Raw genomic sequence first — 27,532 nt, 5'->3', positions numbered from 1 at the left:
ACACTAGTAAAAAATTTATTTACTCTTCTTACCATTAACATATGAGATAGTTATCAAGTCTGAATTTTAATACTATGGCAGGGTTAGTTAGAACTAACCTTAGCAAACATCTTTAAATGAGTTGTGTCTTGGTCTGGAACCCACAATTCATTCTTTTTTTAGTATGTATGGTAGTATTCCAAAGGACCTCTACAAAAATCAGCTTTATCCCATGTTTTCTCTATTAGTATTTTCTATTAGTACCTGACTATGCTTCTACACTTTCATTCCATCATGAGCTCCTTGTGAACAGTGATTAGTTGGTATTCATTTCTGTCTTTCTGACACTGTATTTCTGCCATTCAGGCAGACAGGGCTCAATAAATATTTATTAACTGAATATATGAAATTCACATGCAGGAAAAATGCCCTGTGCCTAAGTACTGCTTATTTTCCTCTTATCACTAAATCTCTGCATTATTTTCTGCTTTTTGTTTCCCATAAAAACCTACAGTGACTGGCCAGGGAAATTTCCTTTATTCAGATCTATGAACTTTGTCTTTTTTAATTCACACTCTGGAGACACCATGATAATCTTAATATATTTCTCTTAGAAATGTGAGAAATATTCAGATCAAAGAGTTCACATATTCAGAGGTTATAAAATAGAGCCCTTGATTCTAGCCAATAGGTAACCACTTTGGGGAGTAAAGAGGAGAGTGAAAGAATTAGCAGAAGAGGAAAAACAGAAATAAAGAGCATGTGGGAAAGAGAAGATTTCTTTCTGCAGCTGTGAGCCCCGGACTAAGAATAAAAGATAGGCAGCACTATTATTTTTGTTATATAATTCTGAAAAGGAACATTTTTAAAAGATTTCTTTAGACAGCAACATGTGTATATTTGGTGACAAAGATGTTATTTTCAAAAAGAAATGAATGTATTCAGTTTTGTTTTCCCTATTTTTAATGGATTAAGAAAAGCATCCCCAGGAATTCTCTAGCAGTCCAGTGGTTAGGACCTGGCATTTTCACTGTGGGAACCCAGGCTCAGTCCCTGGTTGAGGAGCTAAGATCCCTCAAGCCACAGGCGCAGCCAAAATTAAAAATTAAAAAAAGCATCTCTCCACCCCCCCTCTACCCCCCCATTATCATTCCTCTCATCCAGGCTTGAGTCAAATATCTATCAATTTGCAAGGAGACACCACCTTTAATAAGCAGATTTCAGGCTATTGCATAAAGTGGAATCCAAAACTCGAATGTCAATTTCACTTCGTTTTGCCCCTGGGAACTGTGGAGTCGCTTAAACTTTAGGCCTTCGTTTTACTTTTTTTAATACATTGACATGGGAGGAATGTAGATCATTGCCAGGATGCTTTCTAGCTTTGCTGCTCTGAGAATTTTTCCTTGTGTTTCTCTTGATTTCTCTGTCAGCGCCTCCGACACGTTCATCAGCCTCCGGGACAGGCTGCCCTGGGCAACAGGAGCTGGCTCCTGAGGCCCGGGGCGACCACGTCTTGAGGGCAGGGTCAAACCACTCCCAGCGTGTGAGACTGGAGGCGGTGACCCCTGCCGGGGCTGGATTTACAGGCCAGCAGCACCGCCACCGCGCCTGCCCTCACAGCCCCGAGGCTCCACTTTCGCGTCTGAAATTGAACGGGGGACGGGCCGGGTCACGTGACGGATCAGATGCGCACAGGGCCCGCCCCCTTCCTTCCGGCATAAATTCTGATCGCACCGCCTCCCGTCTGACCGCCCGCCCCTGCACGTGGCGGCTCGGCTTTTGTCCCCAGCGCTCCCCGGACCCCGCCGCCGGCCGCCATGGCACCCGGCCAGCTCGGTGAGCCCCTCGGCGCCCTGGAGGAGCCGCGCTGTCGGCACGAGAGCCCGCGGCACCCTCACCCCGGCAACGGCGGCGGCCTGGCGGGAGCTGCGGGGCCCCGGCTGGGTGGGTGGGAGGCGGCGCCGCTGCGGTCTGCAAGGCCCCGGCCCGCGGCAGTGCGACTCGCTGGCGGCGGACCCGGCCGCGGGTCAAAGTCTGGGTAGTGAGGGCCTTGAGATCCCCGACTGCCACCCCCACCTCCCCCTTCCCGCTCCCCACCCCCTCCACCGGCCTTGAAGCACAAAATGCCGTGTGCGGCGAGGGATGAGAAATGTCTTCTGTTTCAGCCTTATTTAGTGTCTCTGACAAAACCGGCCTTGTGGAATTTGCCAGGAACCTAGCTTCTGTTGGCTTGAATCTGATCGCTTCCGGAGGGACGGCAAAAGCTCTCAGAGATGCTGGTCTGGCAGTCAGGTAAGGCACACCTTGCCTTTTAAGTGAAGTCCAGTCAGAATGTAGTGTGATGACTTTGACCAGAAAGTAATGTGTTCCAGGCACTGAGTAAAATAACGTTATTTACTCCTCCCAGCAATGCTGTGAGATTGGTAAGCTACTTTGTGGAAGAGGAAGGTGAGGCTCAGGGAAGTTTAGTAACTTCTATTCAAGTTTACAGAGTAAGGAGTTGGGACCCCCAGAGTCCTCATTTCAGGGTCCCCGTCCTTAGCCACATCTTATAATAGATTAATTTGGGTAGACTGTTGTGCAAGAAGGATGCATGTGATCTGTTTTGACTGGCTCTTTAGTGAAACTGTTGACATCATTAAAATTCAACTGTTAAGATTCAGCTTCTCCCTTAGTATCTCCAGTGACCATGTTCAACATATTGATGTGTTTCCTTCCAGTGTTTTTATAAGCATGTTCTTTATTTCATAGCTCATACAGAAGATAGATGGTTTGGCATCTTGCTTTTCTTTCACATAGTGTGAGTTTTTAAAAATTTGCTCGTAAATTCTGCCAGAGAGAGGGTTCAGGTCAGTTTGGTGATATGGATCGATATTTAAATGTTGTCTTTTATTTGACCCTTTGTCATATTTTGTGATTATCTTTTCCAGGCTACTTTTTTCTTTTTTTTAAAGTGCTCAAACCTTTGATTGGCAATTTGTATTTACATAGTAGTGTTAACCAGTTATTCTAAAACCAACACCACTTTACTAAACCATCTTTTTTTTTTTAAGTAACTTTTATTGACATATAATAGGCATACAATAAACTGCGTATATTTAAAGTGTACAATTTGATTTTTTTTCTTATTAATAATGTGTATGTGGCAGTCCCAGTCTCTCAATTCATCCCACTGCAACCTCCCCAACCATTTTTTATTGCCCCACTCCTTTGCTTTGCTTGTTTAATCATAAAACTAAATCCTTGCTTTCTCTTTAGTCCGTTACTGAGATAAGGATATTAATGCTTTATTGTATATTGCCAAATTACTTGTGAGTTGAGTTTATTTCTTAACATTTTGTTAGTATGGTTTATGATTCATTTTCTGAATTCTGAAAATCCAGGCTCTGAAAAAATGTTGGAAGATGCTTTGAAATGGTGTAAAATGTAAAGTGAAAACAGAACAGAAACAACTCAGTAGCAGTATTCTGTTTACCTGTTTTCAGAGATGTCTCTGAGGTAACTGGATTTCCTGAAATGTTAGGGGGGCGTGTGAAAACCTTGCATCCTGCAGTCCATGCTGGTAAGTGGTTGATACCTTCAATTTAAAACAATCAGTGCAGGGGCTTCCTAGGTGATGCAGTGGTTAAGAATCTGCCTACCAATGCAGGGGACATGGGTTCGATCCCTGCTCCAGGAAGATCCCACATGCCGTGAAGCAACTAGGCCCATGCGCCACAACTATTGAGCCTGTGCTTTAGAGCTCGTGAGCCACAACTATTGAGCCCATGTGCTGCAACTACTGAAGCCCATGCGCCTAGAGCCCATGCGCCTAAAGCCCGTGCTCCACAACAAGAGAAGCCACAGCAATGAGGAGCCTGCACACCACAATGAAGGGTAGCCCCCATTCACTGCAACTTAAAGAAAGCCCGTGCACAGCAAAAAAGACCCAACACAGCCAATAAAATAAATAAATTAAAAAAAAATGAAACATTAAACAATCAGTGCAAATGTTGGAGGGGGTGTGGAAAAAAGGGAACTCTCCTGCACTGTTGGTGGGAATGGAAGCTGGTACAGCCACTATGCAAAACAGTTTGGAGGTTCCTTAAGAAACTAAAAGTGGAACTACCATATGACCGAGTAATCCCACTACTGGGCATATACCCTGAGAAAACCATAATCCAAAAAGAAACATGTACCATAATAATGTCATTGCAGCACTATTTACAATAGCCAGGACACGGAAGCAGCCTAAATGCCCATCAACAAATGAATAGATAAAGAAGATGTGGCACATATATACAATGGAATATTACTCAGCCATAAAAAGGAATGAAATTGAACTATATGTAATGAGGATAGATCTAGAGACTGTCATACAGAGTGAAGTATGCCAGAAAGAGAAAAACAAATACTGTATGCTAACTCGTATATATTGGAATCTAAAATAATGGTACTGATGAACCCAGTGACAGGGCAAAAATAAAGACACAGATGTAGAGAATGGACTTGAGGACATGGGGCTGAGGGGCGGGGGGTGAAGGGGAAGCTGGGACAAAGTGAGAGTAGCATAGACATATTTACACTACCAACTGCAAAATAGATAGCTAGTGGGAAGTTGCTGTATAACAGAGAGATCAACTCTGTGATGGGTGATGCTTTAGAGGCCCAGGGCATGGAAGGTGGGAGGGAGTCACGGGAGGGAGGGGATATGAGGATATATGTGTAAATACAGCTGATTCACTTTGGTGTACCTCAAAAACTGGTACAAGAGTGTAAAGCAATTATATTCCAATAAACAGCTTAAAACAAACAAAAAAACCGGAGCTGGAAAAAAAAATAAAACAATCAGTGGTTTTCAGTTATTTTACAGAATAAACAAAGGAATAAGGAAAAAGGCAGGTCACAGCTCAAAAAAGAATTATCTGTGAGGTTATATTGGTTTTGTCATATCTGCTGCTAAAGTTCGTAATACATTAGAACCTGTTTAAAATCTGGTTTGCTTTTATCACTTGGTGGATTCCTCTGTTTTGTTGCTCAAAAAAAGGGAATCAGGAACTGATGCAAACAATTTTTAAGTATACCCGCCAATCTTAAGTTTGTACTGTTTTGTATTCTTGGCAGTGCTAGGGGCTTTAACTTGATTAATGGGATCATATTGGAAAGAAGTGCTTTATTCTGACTTGTTTTTTTGAACCTAATACTTTAACTTTGTTAAATTAGGAATCTTGGCTCGTAATATTCCAGAAGATAGTGCTGACATGGCCAGACTTGATTTTAATCTTATAAGGTAAAAATTCAAAGTTGAACTTTTAATATATTAAGAATCAAAGACAAACAAGCCAAATCTGATGTCTCTTTTTATAGATCAAGGTTAGCATTAGGTTTAGTTTCCTGATCACTTACTATAAACATTTATTGAGGACCTTTGTGACATTGTATGTGGGTGAACATTTTGATTTTGCCAAATTTATATTACTAAAATACCTAATTATGCATAAACAACCTTTGCTTATTTTAGGAAGTTGTGATCTAAATTGTAGTACATATAAGTAGCTTAGTTATTTGCATAATGATACTCACTTTTTTCTTTTTGATACATATGTGTAACAGCTTTATTCACTTTCATTCACATACCATGTGATTTTCCAATTTCAAGTAGATAATTCAGTCATTTTTAGTGTAGAGTTGTGCAGTTATCACCGCAGTTAATGTTAGAATAAATTCATCACCCCCCCTTTACCCTCCCCCACAAAAAACCCTACCCATTAACTTTTGTTCTTCATTTCCTCCAACAACCTAGGCAACCACCAGTCTATTTTCTGCCTCTGTGGATTTACATGAACATTGCATTATCAGTGGAATTGTATAATATATGGTCCCTTGTGACTAGCTTTTCAGCATGTTTTCAGAGTTCATGCATGTTATGGTGTATGTCAAATCACATTTTTATTGCTGAAAAGTAATCTATGGTATGGATATACTCCCATTTGTCAGTTCATCAGTTGATGGATATTTGGATTATTTCTGCTTTTGGATGTTACGAATAATGCAACTATGGACATTCATGTACAGATTTTTGCGTGGACATATATTTTCATTTCTCTTGGGTATATACCTGGGAATGGAATTTCCTGGTCATCTGGTAACTGTTTAACCTTTCGAGGAGCTGCCAGACTATTTTCCGAAGTGCTTCATCAGTTTACGTTCCCACTGTGTACAAAGGTTTTCATTTCTCTACATCCTCACCAACATTTGTTATCAGTTTTTTTGATTCTAGCCATCCTAGTGCTCATGATATGGTATCTTGTGATTATGATTTGCCTTTCCTGATGAGGTTGAACGTCTTTTCGTGTGCATAAGCCATTTGTATACCTTTGGAGAAATGCCTGTTCAGATGCTTTGCCCATTTTAATTGAGTCACTTATCTTTTTATTATTGAGTTGTAAGAATTCATTTTAGCCCATTCTGTGGATTGTTTTCACTTTCTTAATGGTATCTTTTGACCATCGTGAAAGTTTTAAGTTTTGGTAATATCCAACTTATCTATATTTTTTCTTTTGTTGCTTGTGCCTTTGGTGTTTCTAAGAAGCCATTTCATAATATAGTAAGATTTATGCCTGTGTTTTCTTTAAGAGTCTTTTAGTTTTGGCTTTTATGCTTAGGTCTTTGATTCCTTTTTTAAGTTTTTTTTATATATGGGTGTGAGGTAGGGGGTACAGCTTTATTTAGTAGGAGGCTCTTCCTTCGGTTGTCTCCGCATCATTTGTGGGAGAGACTGTTCTTTCCCCATTGAATGATCTTGGTACACTTGATCTATACCTCCTTTATGCCAGCACCACACTATTATCTTTGCAGTAAATTATGAAAGTGATAAGTGTGAGTCTCAACTTTGTTCCTCTTTTTCAAGGTTGTTTTGGGTATTCAGGGTCCCTTGCATTTCCATATGAATTTTAGGGTCAGCTTGCCCGTTTCTGTAAAAAGGGGAGTTGGAATTTTTGTAGGGTTATGTTGAATCTGTAGATCAATTTAGGGAATATTGCCATCCTAACAATATTAAGCCTTCCAGTCCATAAACATGGGATATCTTTATTTAGATTTAAAAAAATTTTTTTCAACAGTGTTTTGTACTTTTTAAAATACAAGTCATTCTTAAATTTTTTTTGGTGCTGTTATAAGTAGAAATTTTTTCTTAATTTTACTTTCAGGTTGTTTCTCGCTAATGTGTATAAGTTCAATTGATTATATCCTACAGCCTTGCTGAACTCAGTTACTGACTAGTGCTAATAGTTTTTTTGTGTGGATTCCTTAGGAGTTTCTATATACAAGATCATGTCACTTGCTGATAGAGATAGCATCACTTTTTTCCAATCTTGGTGCCTTTTTATTTCATTTTCTTTGCTAATTTATCTGGCTAGAACTTCCAGTACAGTGTTGAATAGAAGTGGCGAGAGTGGACATCCTTGTCTTGTTCCTGATCTTAGGGGAAAGCTTTCAGTCTTTCACTTTGACGTATGATGTTAGCTGTGGGTTTAAAAAAAAAAAAAATCCTTTATCATGTTGCGCAAATTAGTGTTTTTATCATGAATGAGTATTCAGTTTTATCAGATGCTTTCCATGCATCTATTGAGACAATCAGGTGGTTTTTGTCCTTTATTGTATTGACATGGGCTATTATATTAATTGATTTTTAGATATTAAATCAGCCTTAAAGTCCTGGGATAAACCATACTTGGCTCTGGTGCATACCTCTTTTTATATTTTACTGAATTCAGTTTGGCAGTCTTCTGTTAAGGACTTCTTGGTCAGTATTCATAAGACATTGCTTCGTTTTTTGCTTCTGACGTGTTGTCTGGTTTTGGTATCGGGCATTGTGACGTGTGGCCCCCCCTCCCCCACCCCCCCACTCCCGTTTTCCTTTTTTCATCTTTACCAGTTGTGTTTATTTCACTGGGGAACCTGCCCACATAGCCTCTCACATTGCAGCCCTGGGGTGGATCTCTGTTGCACTGGTGGATTTTAGATTAGGTTTGTCCTTTAAATTATTCTTTTGTCCTTCTTATTACCATTATTGTGTATGACCTTTCTGAAGACAATACACATATTTCCCCCTTAGAATGACCTATTGTTTTTCATCATTGTACACAGTCCACTGGAAATAGAGTATAAAATCCAATATTGTAGGTAATAGTGATCACATTTCAAAATGAAGCCTTGTATTTTATTTCTGTTAAAAATTTTTTTTTTTAATTTTGACGGCTTGATAGTACAGTAGGTAGCTAAGGTTACCCAAGCTGCAACATTGCACCATGATCTGGAGGGAATAATGTGTATCGAGAGCATTTGCTGACTACAGCCCCTTTTGTATACCTGTGCTCTAGCAAACGTGGGAGGTCCTGATGTTTCAACATAACTTTAGAACTTTAAAATGTCAAGCTCACAGTTGATATTTTAGGTCTTTGGGGTTTTGGTCATGTAAACAGCTACTGACTGACATGTGTAAACCATGGAAGTTTCAGTTTTCAGTGACAGCTGAATTCCTCTTTATTTTAGAGTTGTCGTTTGTAATCTGTATCCCTTTGCAAGGACAGTGGCTTCTCCAGGTGTAACTGTTGAAGAGGCTGTTGAGCAAATTGATATTGGTAAGTTAGAAAAACCATATTAGGGGACTGCCAGAGGAGACATTTATTTACAATGAAAATGAGATGACACTTTGATGTTCACTATTGAGGGAACAAAAAATAGTCACTGCTCCCAGATAGTGCTCTGGGATGACTGTGATTCATCAATATTTTCTCAGCTCTTTCTCTGTGTGGAGATTCATCTGGCTTTTCTTTTATTTTTAAGGTAGGAATTAGAGTAGAAGTAAGTACATGTACAGTAACTTGATTTGAAAGAGGTTAAACTGATATGAAAAGGCAAATTTTCTTTTGTTCTTCAAAGGGGGAGTAACCCTGTTGAGAGCAGCAGCCAAAAACCACGCTCGAGTAACGGTAGTGTGTGAGCCGGAGGACTATGCGGCCGTGTCCGCGGAGATGCAGGGCTCCGACAGCAAAGACACATCTTTGGAGACGAGACGTCAGTTAGCCTTGAAGGTGGGGACACGCGTTTATCTAGTGCAGTGTTTGCAAAACGAAAAGTACTCATTTCTCATCAGATTACATCACCCATCAGAGCTCTGCTTGGAGCTGCTGTCCTTTTATAAATGCAGAGACCAACCATCAGAGAGGTATTCTGTCAAAAGATTGAAACAGAAATGGAAAGGGAATAATTCTTTGTGCCATTTAGTATTATTTGGTGTCTTTCCTGCATGGGTGTGTTTGCGGGCTGGAGGGTGTAGTTTGATGTGTACGACTTATACCCATTTTTACCTCACTTTTGGATATACTGTGGGTATTTTCACAGAACTTACCTCTTGTTCTAGGCTTTTACTCATACAGCACAATATGATGAAGCAATTTCAGATTACTTCAGGAAAGAGTATAGTAAAGGAATATCTCAGATGCCCCTGAGGTATGGAATGAACCCTCATCAAACTCCTGCCCAGTTATATACCCTGAAGCCCAAGCTCCCCATCACAGGTAAAGGCTGAGCGTTACACGTGGCACGGTTTGCCATGTCTAGGTGTGTGTGTCTTTCTGTTGTATCAGATGTGATTCACTTTTTAGAAGATAAAGTAAATTACATAGTAGCTCTTACAGTTGCCTGAAGTTTGAGCTGCCAGTGGGACTTGTGAACAGAAAATGTTGAGATAATCCAGGGTTCTGGAGAGAAGTCAAGTTGAAGATGCAGGTTTGCTCTTTGATCAGTATCAAAGACAAAGATACTGTCTTTGGCGTGTAGAAGGTTTTGAAGACATAGGTCAGGATGGGGTGGTCTGGATTTTGTAGAAGAGGGTCAGGACCAAACCTTGAGGTGGCAGTGGAGGAACCATCAGAGGAAAATCTGTACAGTGTCAACCGGTTGGAATGCTGCTGAGAGCAGTGGCTGCTTGATTTTGGGAATGTTACAAAGATGCGATTTCCTTGTTGGAAGGATGAATCTGGGAGCCCCGCTGAAATGGGCCAAAATAGGACTGTGAAGTTAGTTTTTTGTTCTGCTTTGTTGTTAAGGTGGGCTGTTTAATGAACAAGCACGTCCTACTCCTTGGTAGAAGGGAAGAGTGGGTCCAGCGGGCAGAGGAGAGAGTTGTAGGTGTGAAGACTTGGGAGGGTGAAGTGTTAGTTGGTGGGGGACTGCCCTGGTTGAGCACAGAACAGCTTCCTTCATGCACTGAGAAGGCAAGCTCAGAGCACACATAGGTATGATTGGTGATCTTTTCTCCCTGTTACAGTGGAGAGCGAGGGGAGGAGAGAGAAGCAGTGCAGGAAGTTTAAGGAGCATTTGGAATACTCTTTTCTTTGCTCTTGACAGTCGTTAAGTTCTACTACGACCCTGCCTCAGACACGTTTTGAATCTTTTCCAATACTACCCAAGCCTGCACGCTCAGCCCTAGAGGTGTGTCTGTGTGAGAGTGTGTGAGAGAGAGTGTGTTTGAGTGAGTGATGTTAATGACTGGTTTTATTGTGATTGGAAACAAGAGAAGAGTTCTGTTTATTTCAACTATTTAGTAGATTAAACAACCTTTAAGCATTTCTCTATATAGCACTTTCTCGTGTCTAAAGAGTTGTTAGTGTCTTTGAAAATTTGATAATTTTAAGGGGTATTCTAACTCTGAGATGTTTCAGAAGCTAAGTTTTCTCCCTAGCCACAATTAGCCTAAACTGTCTATTAAGAAAAAGGACATGGGGGAGTTTTACATAAGGTGTCTCATTTAATTTTTGCATGTTGTATGTCCTATTTTACTTTTGTTGTTTACTATTTATTGCCTATTTTGTTTCTACTATTCCTCTTTCATAAGCCCCATGAGAGCAGTCATTTTTTTTTTCTCATGTATCACCCCCCGCCCCACCCCTACCCCCCAGTTTCCCCTGTTAACAGCTTTGCATTAGTGTGGTACATTTGTTACAACTGAAGAACTAACACTGGTTTATTATTAACTAAGGTCCATGGTTTAGATTCACATTCATGCTTTGTGTTGTGCATTCTGTGGGTTTGGGCAGACATGTAATGTATTCACCATGGAATTATCCTGCATAATAGTTTTTACCACCCTAAAAACTCCTCCCCGCCACCCCCCCAACCCCTGGCAACCACTGATCTTTTTACTGTCCCTATACTTTTGCTGTTTCCAAATATCATATAGTTGGAAACATATAGTATATAGTCTTTTCAGACTGTCTTCTTTCACTTAGCAGTATGCATTTAAGGTTCCTCCGTGTCTTTTGGTAGCTCATTTCTTCTTATTGTTGAATAATATTTCATTGTGTGTGGATATACCACAGTTTGTTTATCCATTCACCTACTGAAGGACTTCAAAAATGGAAGGATGCTGTTTGGCAGTTTATGAATAAAGCACTTATAAAATGTTTACATGCTTTTGTGTAGACACAAGTTTTCAACTCATTTGGGTAAATACCTAATATTTTCTGTTGTATCATTTTATTGCATGTTTTGCTTCATTTCTGATTCCCCTCGTAAGCTCCATGATGATGGTAATTTGGGAGGGACTGTTTATTCACTGATAATATCCCAAGTTCCTAGAACAGTGCCTAACGTTGTAGTAGGCATTCAGTAGATATTTGGCAAGGTTTTGCTTTTAAAAGTATTTGCTGTTCAAGATAACACAAAGGAAATGAAATTATAAAGTTGTTTTTAATTAGTGGCCCGCTATTTGTGTGTGTGTGCTAAACTTCTTATAAATGTTTATTCACAAGATTTTCACTTTTAAAAAATCCTGCCACTGTTAAGAAAATAGGCAGTGAAAAAGTTGTAGTCTCCTTTGTAACTAACTGCATTTCAACTTTAGGCTGAGCCTACTAAGTCTGGTATAAAAGAAGAGAAACCCAACACACTAGTTTTTCCCTCCATCTCTCCCACCCACTAAACTCTTGCTTTAGTTTGTAACATTATTTCTTAAACTGACAAGATTTACAACTAAAATTTTATACTGTAAATTGTACACTAAAGTTGCCACAATTGTTTGGTCTTAGTTCTGTCCTGAAGTGGATCCCTGATGATCACTAGTCTAGTCCTACTTTTTCCAGTTTCTGAATTCTCTGTCCATTTATTTATGGACTGGCGGGTTTTGGTCCTCCAGTGGTGTGTGCATACGTGTGTTCATGCACTTCTGTTGCGTGTGTGTGTGTGTGTGTGTGTGTGTGTGTGTGTGTATGTGTTTGGTAAGATGGCTCAGGCTCCGGCTGCTTTATTTGGTCGTTTCACCAAGTTCTTGTATGTTGTGTATATCTGTTTGCCTCTTCATTATACTTTATTTGAAACATATTTATATATGTTTTTTAAAAATTTTCTAGGAAATGTATTACCTGATCTTATTGAGTCTGCTTGTTAATGTGTGTATATTTTTTTATATGTAGTTTTGAATGGAGCCCCTGGATTTATAAACCTGTGTGATGCTTTGAATGCCTGGCAGCTGGTGAAGGAACTCAAAGAAGCTTTAGGCATTCCAGCCGCTGCCTCTTTCAAACATGTCAGCCCAGCAGGTAAAACATTGCGCTCTGGGATTCTCTGGAACTGTTCAAAATGCACTTTTTGAAGTTTTTTGGAAATTTAACAAGACTCAAAAGCCAATATAGACATTCTGTGAAGTCCAAAACCACTTTTGTTAATAACAGTATCAGTGTGGTAACTGGATAAAATCTGATAACAATACCGTGCTTACATATTATTTACATATATGTAATGTACAAGTATTATGAGATAGGAAGGCCAGATAATAGTTTTATGAGATAGGGAGTTCAGGTAATAGTTTTATTTGTAGTGGAAACGTGTTTTAGGAAATAGAAGTGATATTGCTTAATACAGTATGACTAAACTAAACATTTTTCCACATGGTTGAAAATTTTAACTGAGTAGACATAAAGAAGATGTTCTTATGACACTTTAACGTTTTATGGCCATTGTACAAGGGACCTTTTTGCTTCCATGTTTGTCAGCTTCACAGCTTCTTTATATCCCCTACTGACAATACAGCACGTAATTAGTTCTCAGATATTTTTTGGATATTAAAACAATGGGAGTGGCAGGAAAATAAACAGTGTGTGATATTTCCAGAGAGTCAGAATGAAGTAAAGTGGCTTCATACACATGCCCAGTGCTGGCAAACTCAGACAATGGCTTTGTTTTCGGAGGCCAGAGAAGAGATTCCCCCCTCATCACCCTCCTCTGTGTTGTATTTTTGGCCTTTAATTATCTGGCCAAACAAGTTTTTGTTTAATTTGGCACAAGCACTAGAAATTATGCTACACAGACTAGATGTTTAGAAAAATGTTGTCCTGATTTAGGAACTGACAAGTAGTAACTTGAGATTTTTGGTTTATTTATGGTTTTCTGTACCAGGTGCTGCAGTTGGAATTCCACTCAATGAAGATGAAGCCAAAGTCTGCATGGTCTATGATCTGTACAAAACCCTCACACCCATATCCACTGCATACGCAAGAGCAAGAGGTCAGAAGATAATAGCATGTTTTTTGAGAGTAAAAGCAATGTTTTATCTTAGTAATAGCCTTTGTTTCATTATAAGATTTCAAATTCTTTAAATGTGTTTTTCATTCATACTTCAGAATGACTATATGAGGGCCTTGGGATAAATTTGTTAGTAAAAGTGTGTGTTAGTTTTCGTATTAATGTAATAAAGGGAAGCACAATTGGAATTTGGTGCGTGAAATTTCAGATTAGGCTATTGAATGCATTCATATTGCTTAATTTAATTTAAATTGTATGGTTATTTAAGTACATTGAATTTGGTTAAGGTTATATTTTATATAATTCACAAATATCTAATTCACAAGTTTAGTAACCTGTGAATATTATTGTAACATTAATGGGAGATTATTGAGACACACATATCATAGTTTACCTTCTACAATAGGGGTTAACAAACTGTGGCTCATGGGCTAAATCCAGCCCACCACGTGACTTTGTAAATGTAGTCTGATTGGAATAGGGCCGCATAGTATTGTCGGTGGCAGATTTCTAACCACAACCTCAGAGGTGGAACAGGGATCACGTGGCCACAAAGCTTAAAAAATATTTACTCTCAGGCCCTTTACATGAAAAGTTTGCTGAATGTTGCTCTAGGAGGTAAAATTAAAGAATGTTTCTTACTAATTATTTCAGTTAAATGGCTTATTAATCTATTGTTAAGTTAGATTTTATATGATTACATTGGGGTTTTTTGAACATTATCTTTTTCTGTATAATAAGGATAATCTGTGATAAATACCATGTTTCAATTTTTATTTACAGGGGCTGATAGGATGTCTTCCTTTGGTGACTTTGTTGCATTATCTGATGTTTGTGATGTCCCTACTGCCAAAATTATCTCCAGAGAGGTTAGGGGACATTCTGTATCTTGATCTGTGCATAACTGAGTAGAGCTTTATTTGTTCATAGTGTTTGTTAAAACCATAACCTGTGATATTTGTATTTGGCTATTGTGATAAAGTTTTATGTATTTAATTTTTTAAAATGTTCTAGTAGTCACTATCTTAATGCCACAGTTATTGTTTCTGAAGAACTGAGGATGCCACCTTGGGATGGTGATGTAATAATGAATCTGACTGTAAACCTTCATTAGCTCTGTAATTAAAAAGACTGTACAGTGGGGGAAATTATAAACTATCTGAAAAACTAACCCCCATTAATTGAGTACCAAACAAGCATTCCAGAAAGGTGGAGGGGGTGGTGTTGGGGGTAGGGAGATAGAGAAGAATGTAGGTAGCTCAGATACCTTGGAGGGAAATGGTTAGCAATTAAGGCTAACAGGGCCTGTGAGTTGACAGTATTTAGTTGCTTTAGGGATTCTTAACAGCACCCCTGCCATCCCCAGCTGCGGTGGAGCTGGCATACTGCGTCATAGGTTATAGCACGAGGTTTTGGGGTGTGAGCTATGACTTTTGTATCTTCAGCTGTAATGTGTCAAATCTGATTTCCTCTGACCCCTTTTCTTGCTTTTGAAGAGCCTGTCATGCCTCGGGTCATTTAGCCAGGTTCCGTCAGAGCCAGAACTAGAAGAACGTGCACTTTCTAGTGCGAAACCACCCTACGAAAAGAAGAGTGAAAAATCATTTTTCTTCCTAAGACACATGTATTACAGGGAATCATTCATATATTCTTAGTTAAAATTGAAACAGACAACCAAAAGGACAGCCAGTGAGATAAGGTCAGCTGTAGAAAGTTGTGTTCTAGCATAGACTTACCTTTTCCAACTATAGTATTTGTATTATCTAGTGGAGGTAGAAACCAGAAACTGCTACTGCATTATTTATGACAGCAGTTATCTCTAGATTGTTTAAGAGGTGTTCTCTAATTTTTTAATAAAACAGTAATTAATATTTACTACATATATAGGTATCTGATGGTATTATTGCCCCGGGATATGAAGATGAAGCTTTGAAAATACTTTGTAAAAAGAAAAATGGCAACTATTGTGTTCTTCAGGTTAGTACAATTCATGTTTGAAACAGTAATTTGCTCTCCTGTTTTGTCTCTTTTTCCCCATAATTAATCTTTCCTTTATACTGACACCCTTCTAATGTATCCTTCTGTACTATGGTTTCTTTATCCTTAATCCTGCAAGTTTTTCCTTCCTATTAATTTTTTGGGTTTAAGATCAAGATAGCTTTTTCACTCTTAATTTTTTAAAAAATAATATATTTAACATGGTTTCCTATTCAAAAGGTATGAAAGATTATTTGGTGAAGTCTCCCCTTGCTTCTCTTCTGCCACTCTGTTACCTTAAAGTAATATTTTTACTCTCTTGCTCATCTTTCCTAAAATACATAGTCTATACATATTCAGCAAACATTTGCATTTGTGTTTGCATTTTTCCTTTTTTTTTTCCTCCACACTGACACAAATGCACACTGCTTCATCATCTTGAAAGTTTGTCCCATATCTGTGTATCTTACCTAGCCAGTCACCAGTGTTTAGCCACTGTACACATCCTGCAGTGAATAAGCTAGAGGAGAAGTCCTAAGAGTAAAATTAGGACCAGGTTGCAGACTGTGTGTATTGGTGACTTTAATAGATGCTACTCCTTTTAAGGTTGTACAGACAATTTTATGTCTTAATGAGAATGTATAACGATGCCTGTTTCCTAACACCTTTGCAAGCATCAAGTTTTTAAACTTTTTTATCTTAGCAGTTAGTTGAAAATGGCACCTCATTGCAGTTTTAGTTTCTCATTGTGTGTGGGTGAACATCTTTTCACGTTTGAGTTTTTACTTCCCTTTTATGAACTGTCTGCCCATATTCTTTGCCTATTTTTCTAATAGATTGTTGAGTTTTTTCCTGATTTTTACAAGCTCTTATACATTAGGGAAACTAGCCCATAGTCTGATCATACATCATGGATAAAGTGAAAAGTTACTTGAAAGTTAAAAATTCATAATACTGTTTTTCAGAAGGTATTGATGTGTAAAAAAAAAAAAAGCCTGTGGAACCCAAATTCTGTATATTGAAATTTATTTTAGGATACCAATAATCACATGGTTCACAGTAGATTCCATGTCAGCTTTTCAAGGAAAGAGAAAAAAAAAGAAAAACATTAAATGTAATATTATTTTAAAAGCTACTTAACAGAAGTAGCTTTTTAAAAAGCTACTTAAGGGGGCTTCCTTGGTGGTCCAGTGGCTAAGACTTCGTGCTCCCAATGCAAGGGGCCCGGGTTCAATCCCTGGTAAGGAAACTAGATCGCATCTGCTGCAACTAAAAAGATCCCACATGCTACAGTGAAGATCCTATGTGCTGCAACTAAGACCTGGAGCAGACAAATTAAAAAAAAAAAAAAAAGCTACGTGAGCATTCAGTTAGCTACCACTGTATTCTTCACCCCTGACCAATTGTGTATTTTCGTTGTTGTTAAGGGTAAGAGTAGTAAGTACTTAAGGCTATTAGCAGTTACATGTAGCATGGTGGAGAGTGGTTTCCACATCCTGCGCCTGACCCTGAGCATGACCTCTCCAGCACCAGACGGTATCGTGTTTCAGGGTGTCAGAAGAACACCGGGGCTTCCTCAGTATTGTGTTTGTTTGAGAGTTCAGCTAACTTTGCACGTGGACATGTAATTACAGCCATGAAACAACTTATTCCTCTGTCCAACCAGTGGCAAGTTTTTTTTGACATCAGTTCAGAGGAGGGCACATCTTAATTTTAGAAATTTTATAATACAAAGGGAAAAGGACCATTTTAGAATTCAGGAAAATGCAAAAATTAAGCAGAATTAATATGACAGCTTGCTTATAAGTTACAGGTGTCAGTGCTTTCTAAGTCAAAGATCATCCAAAGGATAAATGAAGAAATACTGTCAAGTTTAGATAAGTATCTCGAGAGAGAGTGGTCTTATGCAGATTATTCCCATGTCTTACTATCATTTCTGTCAAAAATTTGGGAGAGGAAGAAAGCAATGAATGACATATTCCTTTTCAGATAACAAAGACATAGACTACAAATGCTGTTCTCCTTCTTTTAACTGTTTAATCTAATTCTTCGTTAAGTATTTGTAATAGATTTTTAGCAAGAAAAAATTAGGGGTTAATTTTTGTACCACTCACTGCCTGTTAGCAAATCTGTTCTAGTTTGAAAACAAAAACTATATGGATAGTGCTTTCAGTTACTGAAACCAGAAATGCTATGTTGGAATCATTGGTTCTCATATGTTTGGTGTAAGTTATAAAACCCTGTAAGGTTATAAAACCTATAAAAAATTTTGGAGCAAAATATTGGTGCCTGGCCATTCTGTTATACCCATCCTGAAATGATCATGTACCTGCTTAAGTTAGGAAAAATGCATATAGCCTTGCTTATAATGAAATAGCTTGAACATAAATTAATGAAAAATTTTGAGGGATGTAGACGTACTTTTTACTCTTTTAACTCCTTGAATTTGTGTTTTATTTAGATGGACCAGTCTTACAGTCCAGACGAAAACGAAGTTCGAACTCTCTTTGGTCTTCGTTTAAGCCAGAAGAGAAATAATAGCGTTGTCGACAGGTCATTATTTAGCAACATTGTTACCAAGAATAAAGATGTAAGTCTGAAAATATCTGAACTGAATACTAGTAAGTCAGTAGATCTGTTTTTAATATTTATATGCTTATGCATTTATTAAGGCCCATATTTGAAACTGGTCGATAAGAGCTAGCTTATCTTTGAGTTGTCAAGTAAGTCTGAGAACTTAAAAGATAAACAGAAGACCACATTAGAAACTTTTGTGCATATGTATTGTGCACTTATTTACCTTCAGTTCTACATAAATGGGATCATGTCTTTTATAACTCTGTTCTGTAACTTGCCTTTTTTCCCGTGCACTGAGCTACAAATGTGCTTCTATATCAAGAAACATAGATCCACATTTTCATCTGAAAGGCGGCATGGCAATCTGTGTACTAGGATGGATATTTAGGTTTCCCTCTTCTGTGCTGTGATCAGTCTTTTCACAGTCACGATGTTGCTCCTCCTGTTGTCATCTTTTAGAAGGACGTATTCCTAGGATGATAATGGTTTTCTTTTTGTATTTACATGTATTATATCATTTAATATGCATAGCTCCCTCTGGGTGGGGCATGACTACTGTCATCTCTATTGTAAAGATCACAAAATTATGACAGAGAGGACAGTTATTAGCCCAGGGTTACACAGTAAGGAACCGGATGAGCTGGTATTTGTTTTTCTGAAATTCCTTAATTGGACCTTCAGTTTTAAAGGATATTTTTGCTGGGTCTAATGTTAGCTGTGCTTTTTTTTTTATCAGTACTTGAGATGTGTAACTGACTTCATTGTTTTCTGGTCTTGTCTGCTGGCATGCCTGGTGTTTCTGATTGCATGCTGGGCATTGGATATTGATGAAATGAAAATTCATATTTTAAGGCAAGGCAAAAAAAATTTAAACGTGAAACTTTATCTCTGCCCTTTGGCCTCCAGCCTCCCCTCTAGTGTACATTGTGTATCTGCATTACACATTAACCAGGCCTCCCCAATGGCAGAAATACCTGCTCAACCGTAGAGGTGAATTTTTCTTCTTTTGGTGCTAGCCATGTGAATCCTTAGAAAATAACATTCCTCTCTCAGTCCTGTGAGGGGTCACATTGAACCACCGCTCATGTGCAGACATCTTTGGTGAACTTAGGTACAATGCCAGTGTATCACTTCTCTTAAAGATAGCAATTGGTACAGAGCAGACTGGTCAGACAATGGGAGATTCTGGGCCACACCTAATGGAAGTTCTTGCTTAAATTTAGCTTACTTATGACCTTATTAATATTACTAGCTATTTTATTTCTGTTCTGCCTATTTTACAAGATTATTGTTTTTTGCAAATGTGTGACAGCATTCAATAAAAATAATGACAACTTAGGTGAGTTGAAATGATTGGCCAAATATTCTGTAAGATCAATGATTATGATAGTGTAACTATAGATATGGGAAGAAGCAACAAGAGAGGACCATTTCCTGGACCATAACAAACTAGTAAGACAGGTGGTCCAGAGGCTTTTGGTTACTGTTAACAGAGCCTGGTCCAGTAATAGCATATCGAGTGGCCTATCAACAAAATCCTTGCCTGAACTGAATGAGCTATTCCTGACACAACAGGACACATTAGTCACAAAATGCCTCCCAAACCTTGGCTGAAATTAAGACAGAAAGGGAGGGGACTGTAAAGTAAAGAATGTTGCCCACCATCCAGTTCTGCAAGAATCAAGTCATTAGCCACTGCAGTCACTGAAGGGAATTCAGGATGAGGTACTTTGTGCTCTGAGAAAACTGACAGAACTGGCCCTCAGATGGTTAGATATTTTCAGATTTTGTGAACCCAGTTCCTTGCATCTTCCCATATTTAGAAAAGCATTAAAACCATTAACTAGGATGTCTCTTCCTCAAGAAGAGCAGTGACCTTGTACTGAGATGTGTGCTTGACTGCATGAGCCCCTTCATCAAAATCACACATGTACTGGCCTCCCCTCTTACCTATTGGAATAATTCTCAGCGCTCTCTGAAAGACTGTTTCGGGGGTTATAATCCTCCGGTTGCCTCAAATAAAATTTTCCATTTCTTCTGTAGGTTGACTGTTGACCCGTTTTCTGGTCCACAATGTGAAAGAACCGTACAGATATTTTGAGGGTCTGGATGGTGTTTTTTCCCTTCCACAGAGTTGGCTTGTGCGGGGCTCAGCTCATGTACCTCTTAGTTACTGCCTTGCAACTTGGAAAATGCCTTGAGGGGAAAAGCACAGTCACACTCATTTCTTTCTGCTTCCTTTATCTCTGGGATCTTTGCCTCTTGCCTCTCAGTACTTGATATTTTATGAGCTCTGTATTCAGTTTTTGTTTGTTCTTAGAAAAGGATTAGTCTCTTAAGTCATTTTGTAACAAGTGGACAATCAGTTGGCTACTGTTCCCAGGCCTAAGTCTTTAAGTAGAATGCTGAAAATAGGCTTTAAAATCTACCTCAGGGTAGTTCTGTTAATAAGCATATAGTAATGAAGACATGATGTTTGTTGATTTACTGGGTATTCTTTCATTTGTACCTTAGGAAGTTAATGGTGCCCTAAAGTAAGGAACATGTAGGAGTCATACATAGAATTTCAGTCCTTTGGAATCCACTGCTTTGGTCAAGGACCTAAGGTGCTGGGATAACAGTGTTCCTTTAAGCAGCTCACAGTTAAAACCACTTTATTAACTTGGTTGGTTAATGTATTTTTAAAAATACTGAAAGGGTTTTGAGCCGGATTCTGTGGTACCCGTGCTAACAACTGTACCTACCTATTGAGACTTAATTTCGTAAGTTTTCCTTCTAGGTTTTAGGTATTAGACTGATTAATAATTTAGTAGAACTCAGTAGGTTTTGTGCCTCTGGCTTTTTACAAGGCTATGATTTTAATCTTTTATCTCAGTTTTTCTCTACTTGTTCATGTGTATTTTTAATTGAAATTTGGAAACTTAAGGATGAGAATGATGGATTTATCCTCCTTTATATTCCCCTCCTTTCTTATAAATCAGATTTTCGTTACTATTTCAGCCTCAAAATTATCAGATTGTCCTGTTAGGTCTAGAACAGTTTTAGTCCTGAGAAAGCCAGAGAAGGTGTATTAGGTATTAATGAACATGCTTAAATTTTTTCCCTTCTCCCGGTTTTCCTCAATAATGCTTTAATTTGTTTTAACTATTTGTGCCATGTTTATCAGACTGGGTTCCCTCATTCCCACCTCTTGACATGTCTCATATTCCTTGATCCTAACTCAGGATACCAGGCTTGTATTTGAAAGTAGACATCTAGGAGGGTTGGCTTTTGTTATTAATCTTTCTTAGAACCAAAAGAATAAAATATATAGTTGGTTATTAATCTTTTCTTAGAACCAAAAGAATAAAATATATAGTTGGTGACTTGAGCAGATACAGAAAGGATATACTGCACCAATAGTACCTTAGAATAATAAATTATTTAAAAAATTCTAACAGTGGTTTTTAATTAAGCTTTTAATTATGATTTAAAAAAATAAAAGTTATAGATACACATGCAGTTTTAAGAGTTCCCATGTACTCTTAACCCCATTTCCCTTAATGGTAATGTCTTATAAAACTTCAGTACAGTATAACAACCTTGATATTGACATCAATAAAGTCAAGGCACAGAACATTTCCATCACTACAAAGAGGCTCGTGTTGCCTTTCATAGCCGCACTGTCTTCCGCCCTGCTTCCACCTCCTCTGTAACCTTGGGCAACAACTAATCTGTTCCCCTTTCTGTAATTTTCATTCATTTTACATTCGTGAACAGGTTTTTTTGTGAACATGTTTTCATTTCTGGTCTAGAGACCCAGGAGTGTATTTGCTGGGTGCTCAGTAGTATCATAGTTGCGTATTTAGCTTTTTAAGGAACTGTCGAACTGTTTTCCCAAGAGACTGTATCAGTTTATATTTTACATCAGCAATGTATGAGTGGTCCAGTTTCTCTGTATCCTTACCCGCTTTCGGTATTGTCACTTTCTTTTTAGGTAGGTGTGTAGCAATATCTCATGGTTTCCTAATGCCTAACGAAGGACATTTTTTCATGTGTTTATTTTCCTGTGTATATCCTTTTTCTTGAAATGTTTCTTCATGTTTTTTGCCCATTTTCTAATTAGATTTTTATTCGTTACCGAGTTTTAAGGTCTTTATATATTTTGAATACTAGTTCTTTGGTGGATATGTGATTTGCAAATATTTTCTTGCAGGCTGTAGCTTATCTTTTTATCCTTAATACAGAATCTTTCAAAGAGCAGAGGTTTTAATTTTGATGGTCTAATTTATCAGTTTTTCAGTTAGCTGATTTATCAATTAGCTGTGCTTATTTCTTTTGTCCACTTAGCATACTGACATAGATCATTATCCTTCTTTTCAATTTGTATTTGCTCTTTATAGTAAAGGTAGTGATGTTTTTAGTTACAGTAGTTGTTTCAGACTGTTTGAACCAGTAGTTCATAATACGTTTTTGAATATTTTTCTACTTAGGCTGTTCTAGGCAAACCAAAAAAATTATCTTCATTTGATTTTCCCTAAACAACTTTGGCTGTGTGTGCATCACAGTTGTTTGTAATGTCTGTGAAAATTATTCTCGGTGTTTTTTCTGAACATAAATTTATCAGCATCTTCAGTTATTTGTTGGTACTGTGATAGAGAAAATACTGTTTGTCAGTTTTGGAGTGGGTATGGTTTTTCATATCTAGTGTGATATTTAAACAGGCTTAAGCCAAAATTGCTGCAAAAATGGCATCAGTTTGAGTCTGTGACGCATTAGGCATCACCGAGTTCCATGGCAAATATCTTAAATATGATTCTTTCAGTAAAACATAATAGTGTCGCCTGTGAACAGGTAATTTCACTCCCTCGTTTGAGGGATAGAACTACATTATATAGGTCTATTACAATAAATGACACATAGGATGCTAAAAGTTAAATGAAGTTATTAAAAAAACCCCAAAACCCTGATTTACCATTCTGTGTTTTTTCAGTTGCCAGAATCTGCACTCAGAGACCTCATTGTGGCCACCATTGCTGTGAAGTATACTCAGTCTAACTCCGTGTGCTATGCCAAGAACGGGCAGGTAACCAAGCTGTCAGGCTCCCCTCGGGGGGGAACTGTTGTTTAATAAAATGGTACGCAAAAATCCATCTGTCTTAGGAACTAGACTGCTTGAAAAGGATAATTTTGCGAAGTTTTTCTCTTCTGGGTTTGTCAGTATTTACTCAGTGATGATTACAAAGTATCTTTGGAACCAAGTATTAAAATTGGTCCTGTTGCTTCTTGCCTGGAGTGAGTTGGCACATTTTGAATTGGGGGACTCTATAATAGCTGCTACGGAACTAGTTTATTCACTCCCCTCCTCCCTATTGGTAGTATTTCCAGTGAAGAGGGAGTAGAACATACTGCTGACTGCTGTTCACTGGCCCATAATTTTACAGCTTGAAGGGTATTTTTATTTATATTTCTTCTTTTTTTAAATAAATTTATTTATTTATTTATTGCCTAAATTGGGTCTTCGCCGCTGCATGTGGGCTTTCTCTGGTTGCGGACAGCAGGGGCTACTCTTCATTGCGGTGCACGGGCTCCTCATTGTGGCGGCCTCTCTTGTAGCAGAGCATGGGCTCTAGGTGTGTGGGCTTCAGTAGTTGCGGCACACAGGCTCAATAGTTTTGGCTCACGGGCTCTAGAACACAGGCTCAATAGTTGTGGCGCACGGGCTTAGTTGCACCGAGGCATGTGGGATCTTGCCAGAGCAAGACTCGAACCCACGTCCCCTGCATTGGCAGGTGGATTCTTAATCACTGCACCACCTAGGAAATCCCATTTATTTATATTTCTAAGGCTATTTTATCAAGAATCCTCAGACTAGGAGTTAACATCATCTTTTAAAATCAGGTTTACTGAGGTATAATTTATATACAGTAAAACGCACCCTTTTTAAGTGTAGTTTTGACCAGTTTGCACAGGTTATATGGTTGTTTGACCACTACCACAGTCCGATGTTCAACATCTCTTACAATCTCCCATTAAGCTAGATGTTTAAGTTCTTTCTTAGTGCACCAGCCATAGGGTGCAAGGCTGAGCTGGCTCCTCACCAGGCCTCTACTAGCTTTAGGGTGAACCTGGCTTTTCCGTAGCTTCAGCACCATTTTTTCACATAGTGTCTTGAGCTCCTCTCTAGGCCTTTGTTTTATTATTTGGCCCGTAAGTGGGAGGGGAGGGTGGGTATTAATTGGCTTGTGAACTGGAAGATCCTTTCAGATTCAGAGTTTTAGTGATTGCCTACTGTCAAATGATTACTAATCTGTAATAACAAAAACCTGGGAGGTTGTGGCTACTGGTCTAATAAGTTCTAGTAAGGCCACGGTTCATTCACTACTGATGTCCAGGGGTTCTAGACACTTCCAGAATATTAATCAACAGCTCTACCTCAGATGTCACTGAAGAGTAAAACATACATAGTAGTTATAAATGTTACCCTTACCTTTTTAATAACTTAAAAATTAATTGTATGTCTCTTCTTTTGGCCTGATTTTCCCCCCCACAAAATTGATAGATTTGGGAGAATATGTACAAAAGATCCATTGAGAAGCATGTGGTGTTGTTGGAAGAGGTATTCATTTTAACGTCCATGTTCTTCAGGTTATTGGCATTGGAGCAGGACAGCAATCTCGGATACACTGCACACGCCTTGCAGGGGATAAGGCAAACTATTGGTGGCTTAGACATCACCCACAAGTGCTGTCCATGAAGTTTAAAACTGGAGTGAAGAGAGCAGAAATCTCCAACGCCATCGATCAGTATGTTACTGGAACCATTGGCAAGGTAAGAGGGATGTCGTTGAGGGTGGGTGGAGTGTGTTATTAGTATGGTCACCATTTTCTTTGTAACGGGCTGTATGTTAATCATTACAAAGAGAAGCTATTTTTCTTGAAGTGTCCTATGTTGTCTAAAATTACTAGTCTAAACTTCTTACCAAGTCCCCATTGCCTTCTGTCTCATTTAAATTTCTTTGTGGTTCTTCATCCCTTTCTGACACTAGTAATCTTCTGTTTTTTTTTTATTTTGGTTTTGTTTGTTTTTTTTAAATTATAATGATTGATTTAGTTTTGTATGTTTGTGCTTCCCCTGTTCATTATAATTGATGTCAGGGGTGTCTGTCACAATGCCAGGCATGATGCTTTGTGATAGGTGTGCATTCGACATTGCATACAAATTACCTGATAGCAGGGAACCAGTGTCTTTCTTCTCCCCCCACATTTTCTATAAGCTCCGTTAACAACTTATAATATTTTTGTTATATTTCATGTTCTTTAATGTTTTCTACTTTGAAGAAGGATATGGGAGCATTAAAATTGCAGGTCATAGATAGTCTCCAAAAGAAAAGAATTTAACCAGTTTCTGGATTTAACCCAGTTTCTGGAAATAGAAGTGCTTAACAGTTGCTAGATGCAAAACAAAAAGAGAAGCTTGATATTCGAAAGCTTCTGCTAGTCTTCTGAGGGGGTGAGTCAACTCCACTGGTTGTCCACTCAGGGACAGGAATCCATGACATAATAAACAGGTGTCATTGCAGAGTGTGCCTGTAACCAGGAAGTGCTTAAAACAGCCTTTATTATTATTATTATTATTACTTTAATACTTGCTCTTTCTGCTTGATTATTATACAGCAAATTCTGCTGTGTCCTAGAAGACTTTATATATGTGAATAATAAGAATAAAAGTATATTGTTTAGAAGCACTTTTTAAAAATATGAATACTGTGAGTCATGTTCTGATTTGTCTGTGAGACTGACTGTATACTTGGGACTAATTATTGTGGAAATGTAGTTCTAGAAATCATGTTTCCTTGCTTGTTTTGATACAGGGATATAAAGCAGCAGATTTAGCTTAGGCAGAGATTAAAGAACAAAATATATTGAAATAAACTGACTTGTAAGTGGTACAGTCTTTATTTGGTACACTTGTAATTTTAAGAAAAGTAATTTTTTGCTTCCTTAATAAAATGTTATACAGCATCGAAAAAAGGTTCTAGAAATTTGGACTTGGGTATAAATGAGCCATTATAATTGTCCCAGGAAAAATACCATAGTGTTTTCTGGCATTCTGATTTGCATCAGATAGTACTCAAGACAGTGTAAAACCTGTCTTTCCCCTCTGCCCCCACTCATAGGGTGAAGATTTGATCAAGTGGAGGGCACTGTTTGAGGAGGTCCCTGAGTTATTAACCGAGGCAGACAAGAAGGAATGGGTTGACAAACTTAGTGAAGTTTCCATTAGCTCTGATGCCTTCTTTCCTTTCCGGGACAATGTAGACAGAGCTAAAAGGGTAAGTATGGAATTGGTGTGCATTTGTGTAGATTTGGTCATTATGTAGCAGCTATTTCAGAGATACTGCTTCTGATTTTTCAGTCTGTGAGTTATGTGACTAGGCTGTGACATATCAGTACTATCTAGAGAATTATTTTGACTTTTTCCATTTGGTGTATGGACAACCAAATCCTGTTATTTTGTCTTTTTGACTGAAGCAGTCTGCATTGCAAATCGTTGTTAGCTTGCACTTGTTACGGGGTGTGGGGGGTTGATTCTGGCATGTTTTGGCATGAGGTTGTGTCCTAAGCATCAGTCTCTGTCTCCTCCCCAGAGTGGCGTGGCCTATATCGCTGCCCCTTCCGGTTCCGCTGCTGACAAAGTTGTGATCGAGGCTTGCGACGAGCTGGGAATAATCCTCACTCACACGAATCTCCGGCTCTTCCATCACTAACTCCACCACACGTTACTTTATACCCTGCCTATGTGTAGGTGAAAAATCATGTATGGAATTTTGAAAATAATCCTTTTTAAAAAATAAAGCATTACATTTTAATAATCTTGGAGCCATAGTGTCTGGTGGTTGTATTTAATTTGTCTGAGTTATAGGCTTTTTAGTTTGACAGACATTACACGTGATTATTTGTAAGAAATACAGGAGCATCCCTGCCTCCTGGAGCTCAGCTCATCCCAGAATGTTACCTGTGTGAGCATCTGAAAACCATTAGGTAAGCCAAAGAAACTGAGCAGCCACCATAGCAGGTGGCACAGGCATCTTAAAGTCCTGCTAGTTTCCTCATAGGGGATTCTGCTCATGACTTTCCTCTAATCACAGTTCTAAAAAGTGTAGTTGAATACCTTCTAAGCAAACAGCAGATTGTAACCTGTGGAACCTTAGGAGGGGTTAAATCTTCTGTTGGCCTGACATTAGGATACTGCCAGTACTTAACTTTTCCCTGTGTTAAGTGAAATGTTTCCCATAACTTCAGCAAGTCTTTGATGTCCCCTCTGGAGCAACCTGAAAAACGTATTCAATGTTTGGTGCCCAGAAATGGACCCAGTATTCTCCCAGGTTTACCACTGGAAGTAGGACACAGTGGAGGGCAGTGTCTCCCTGCATCAGGACATAACTGTGCATTTA

At 38.5% G+C, this 27,532-nt stretch overlaps 1 protein-coding gene across 2 annotated transcripts; it reads left to right on the top strand.

Moving 5' to 3' along the window:
* The first annotated feature begins 1,684 nt into the window (after window positions 1-1,684).
* Window positions 1,685-26,951, top strand: ATIC (5-aminoimidazole-4-carboxamide ribonucleotide formyltransferase/IMP cyclohydrolase). 2 transcript variants are annotated; one of them, XM_057745950.1, is made up of 16 exons: window positions 1,685-1,815; window positions 2,145-2,271; window positions 3,465-3,541; window positions 5,182-5,248; window positions 8,512-8,600; window positions 8,902-9,053; window positions 9,383-9,539; window positions 12,435-12,560; window positions 13,417-13,524; window positions 14,326-14,411; window positions 15,430-15,519; window positions 17,981-18,109; window positions 23,069-23,161; window positions 24,724-24,906; window positions 26,255-26,410; window positions 26,726-26,951. In XM_057745950.1, exons 1-16 carry the CDS (start codon window positions 1,797-1,799, stop codon window positions 26,843-26,845), a joined length of 1,779 nt encoding a protein of 592 aa, XP_057601933.1. In that variant the 5' UTR covers window positions 1,685-1,796; the 3' UTR covers window positions 26,846-26,951. The 2 variants fall into 2 exon arrangements, with proteins under 2 accessions (XP_057601933.1, XP_057601934.1); XM_057745951.1 differs by having other exon boundaries at window positions 3,443-3,541.
* The last annotated feature ends 581 nt before the right edge of the window (window positions 26,952-27,532 follow it).

This window comes from Hippopotamus amphibius, chromosome 8, assembly GCF_030028045.1.
Source record: "Hippopotamus amphibius kiboko isolate mHipAmp2 chromosome 8, mHipAmp2.hap2, whole genome shotgun sequence".
Lineage (NCBI taxonomy): Eukaryota > Metazoa > Chordata > Mammalia > Artiodactyla > Hippopotamidae > Hippopotamus > Hippopotamus amphibius.
The sequence above is the reverse complement of the archived record's forward strand: the minus strand, read 5'-3'. Positions and strand labels throughout refer to the sequence as shown.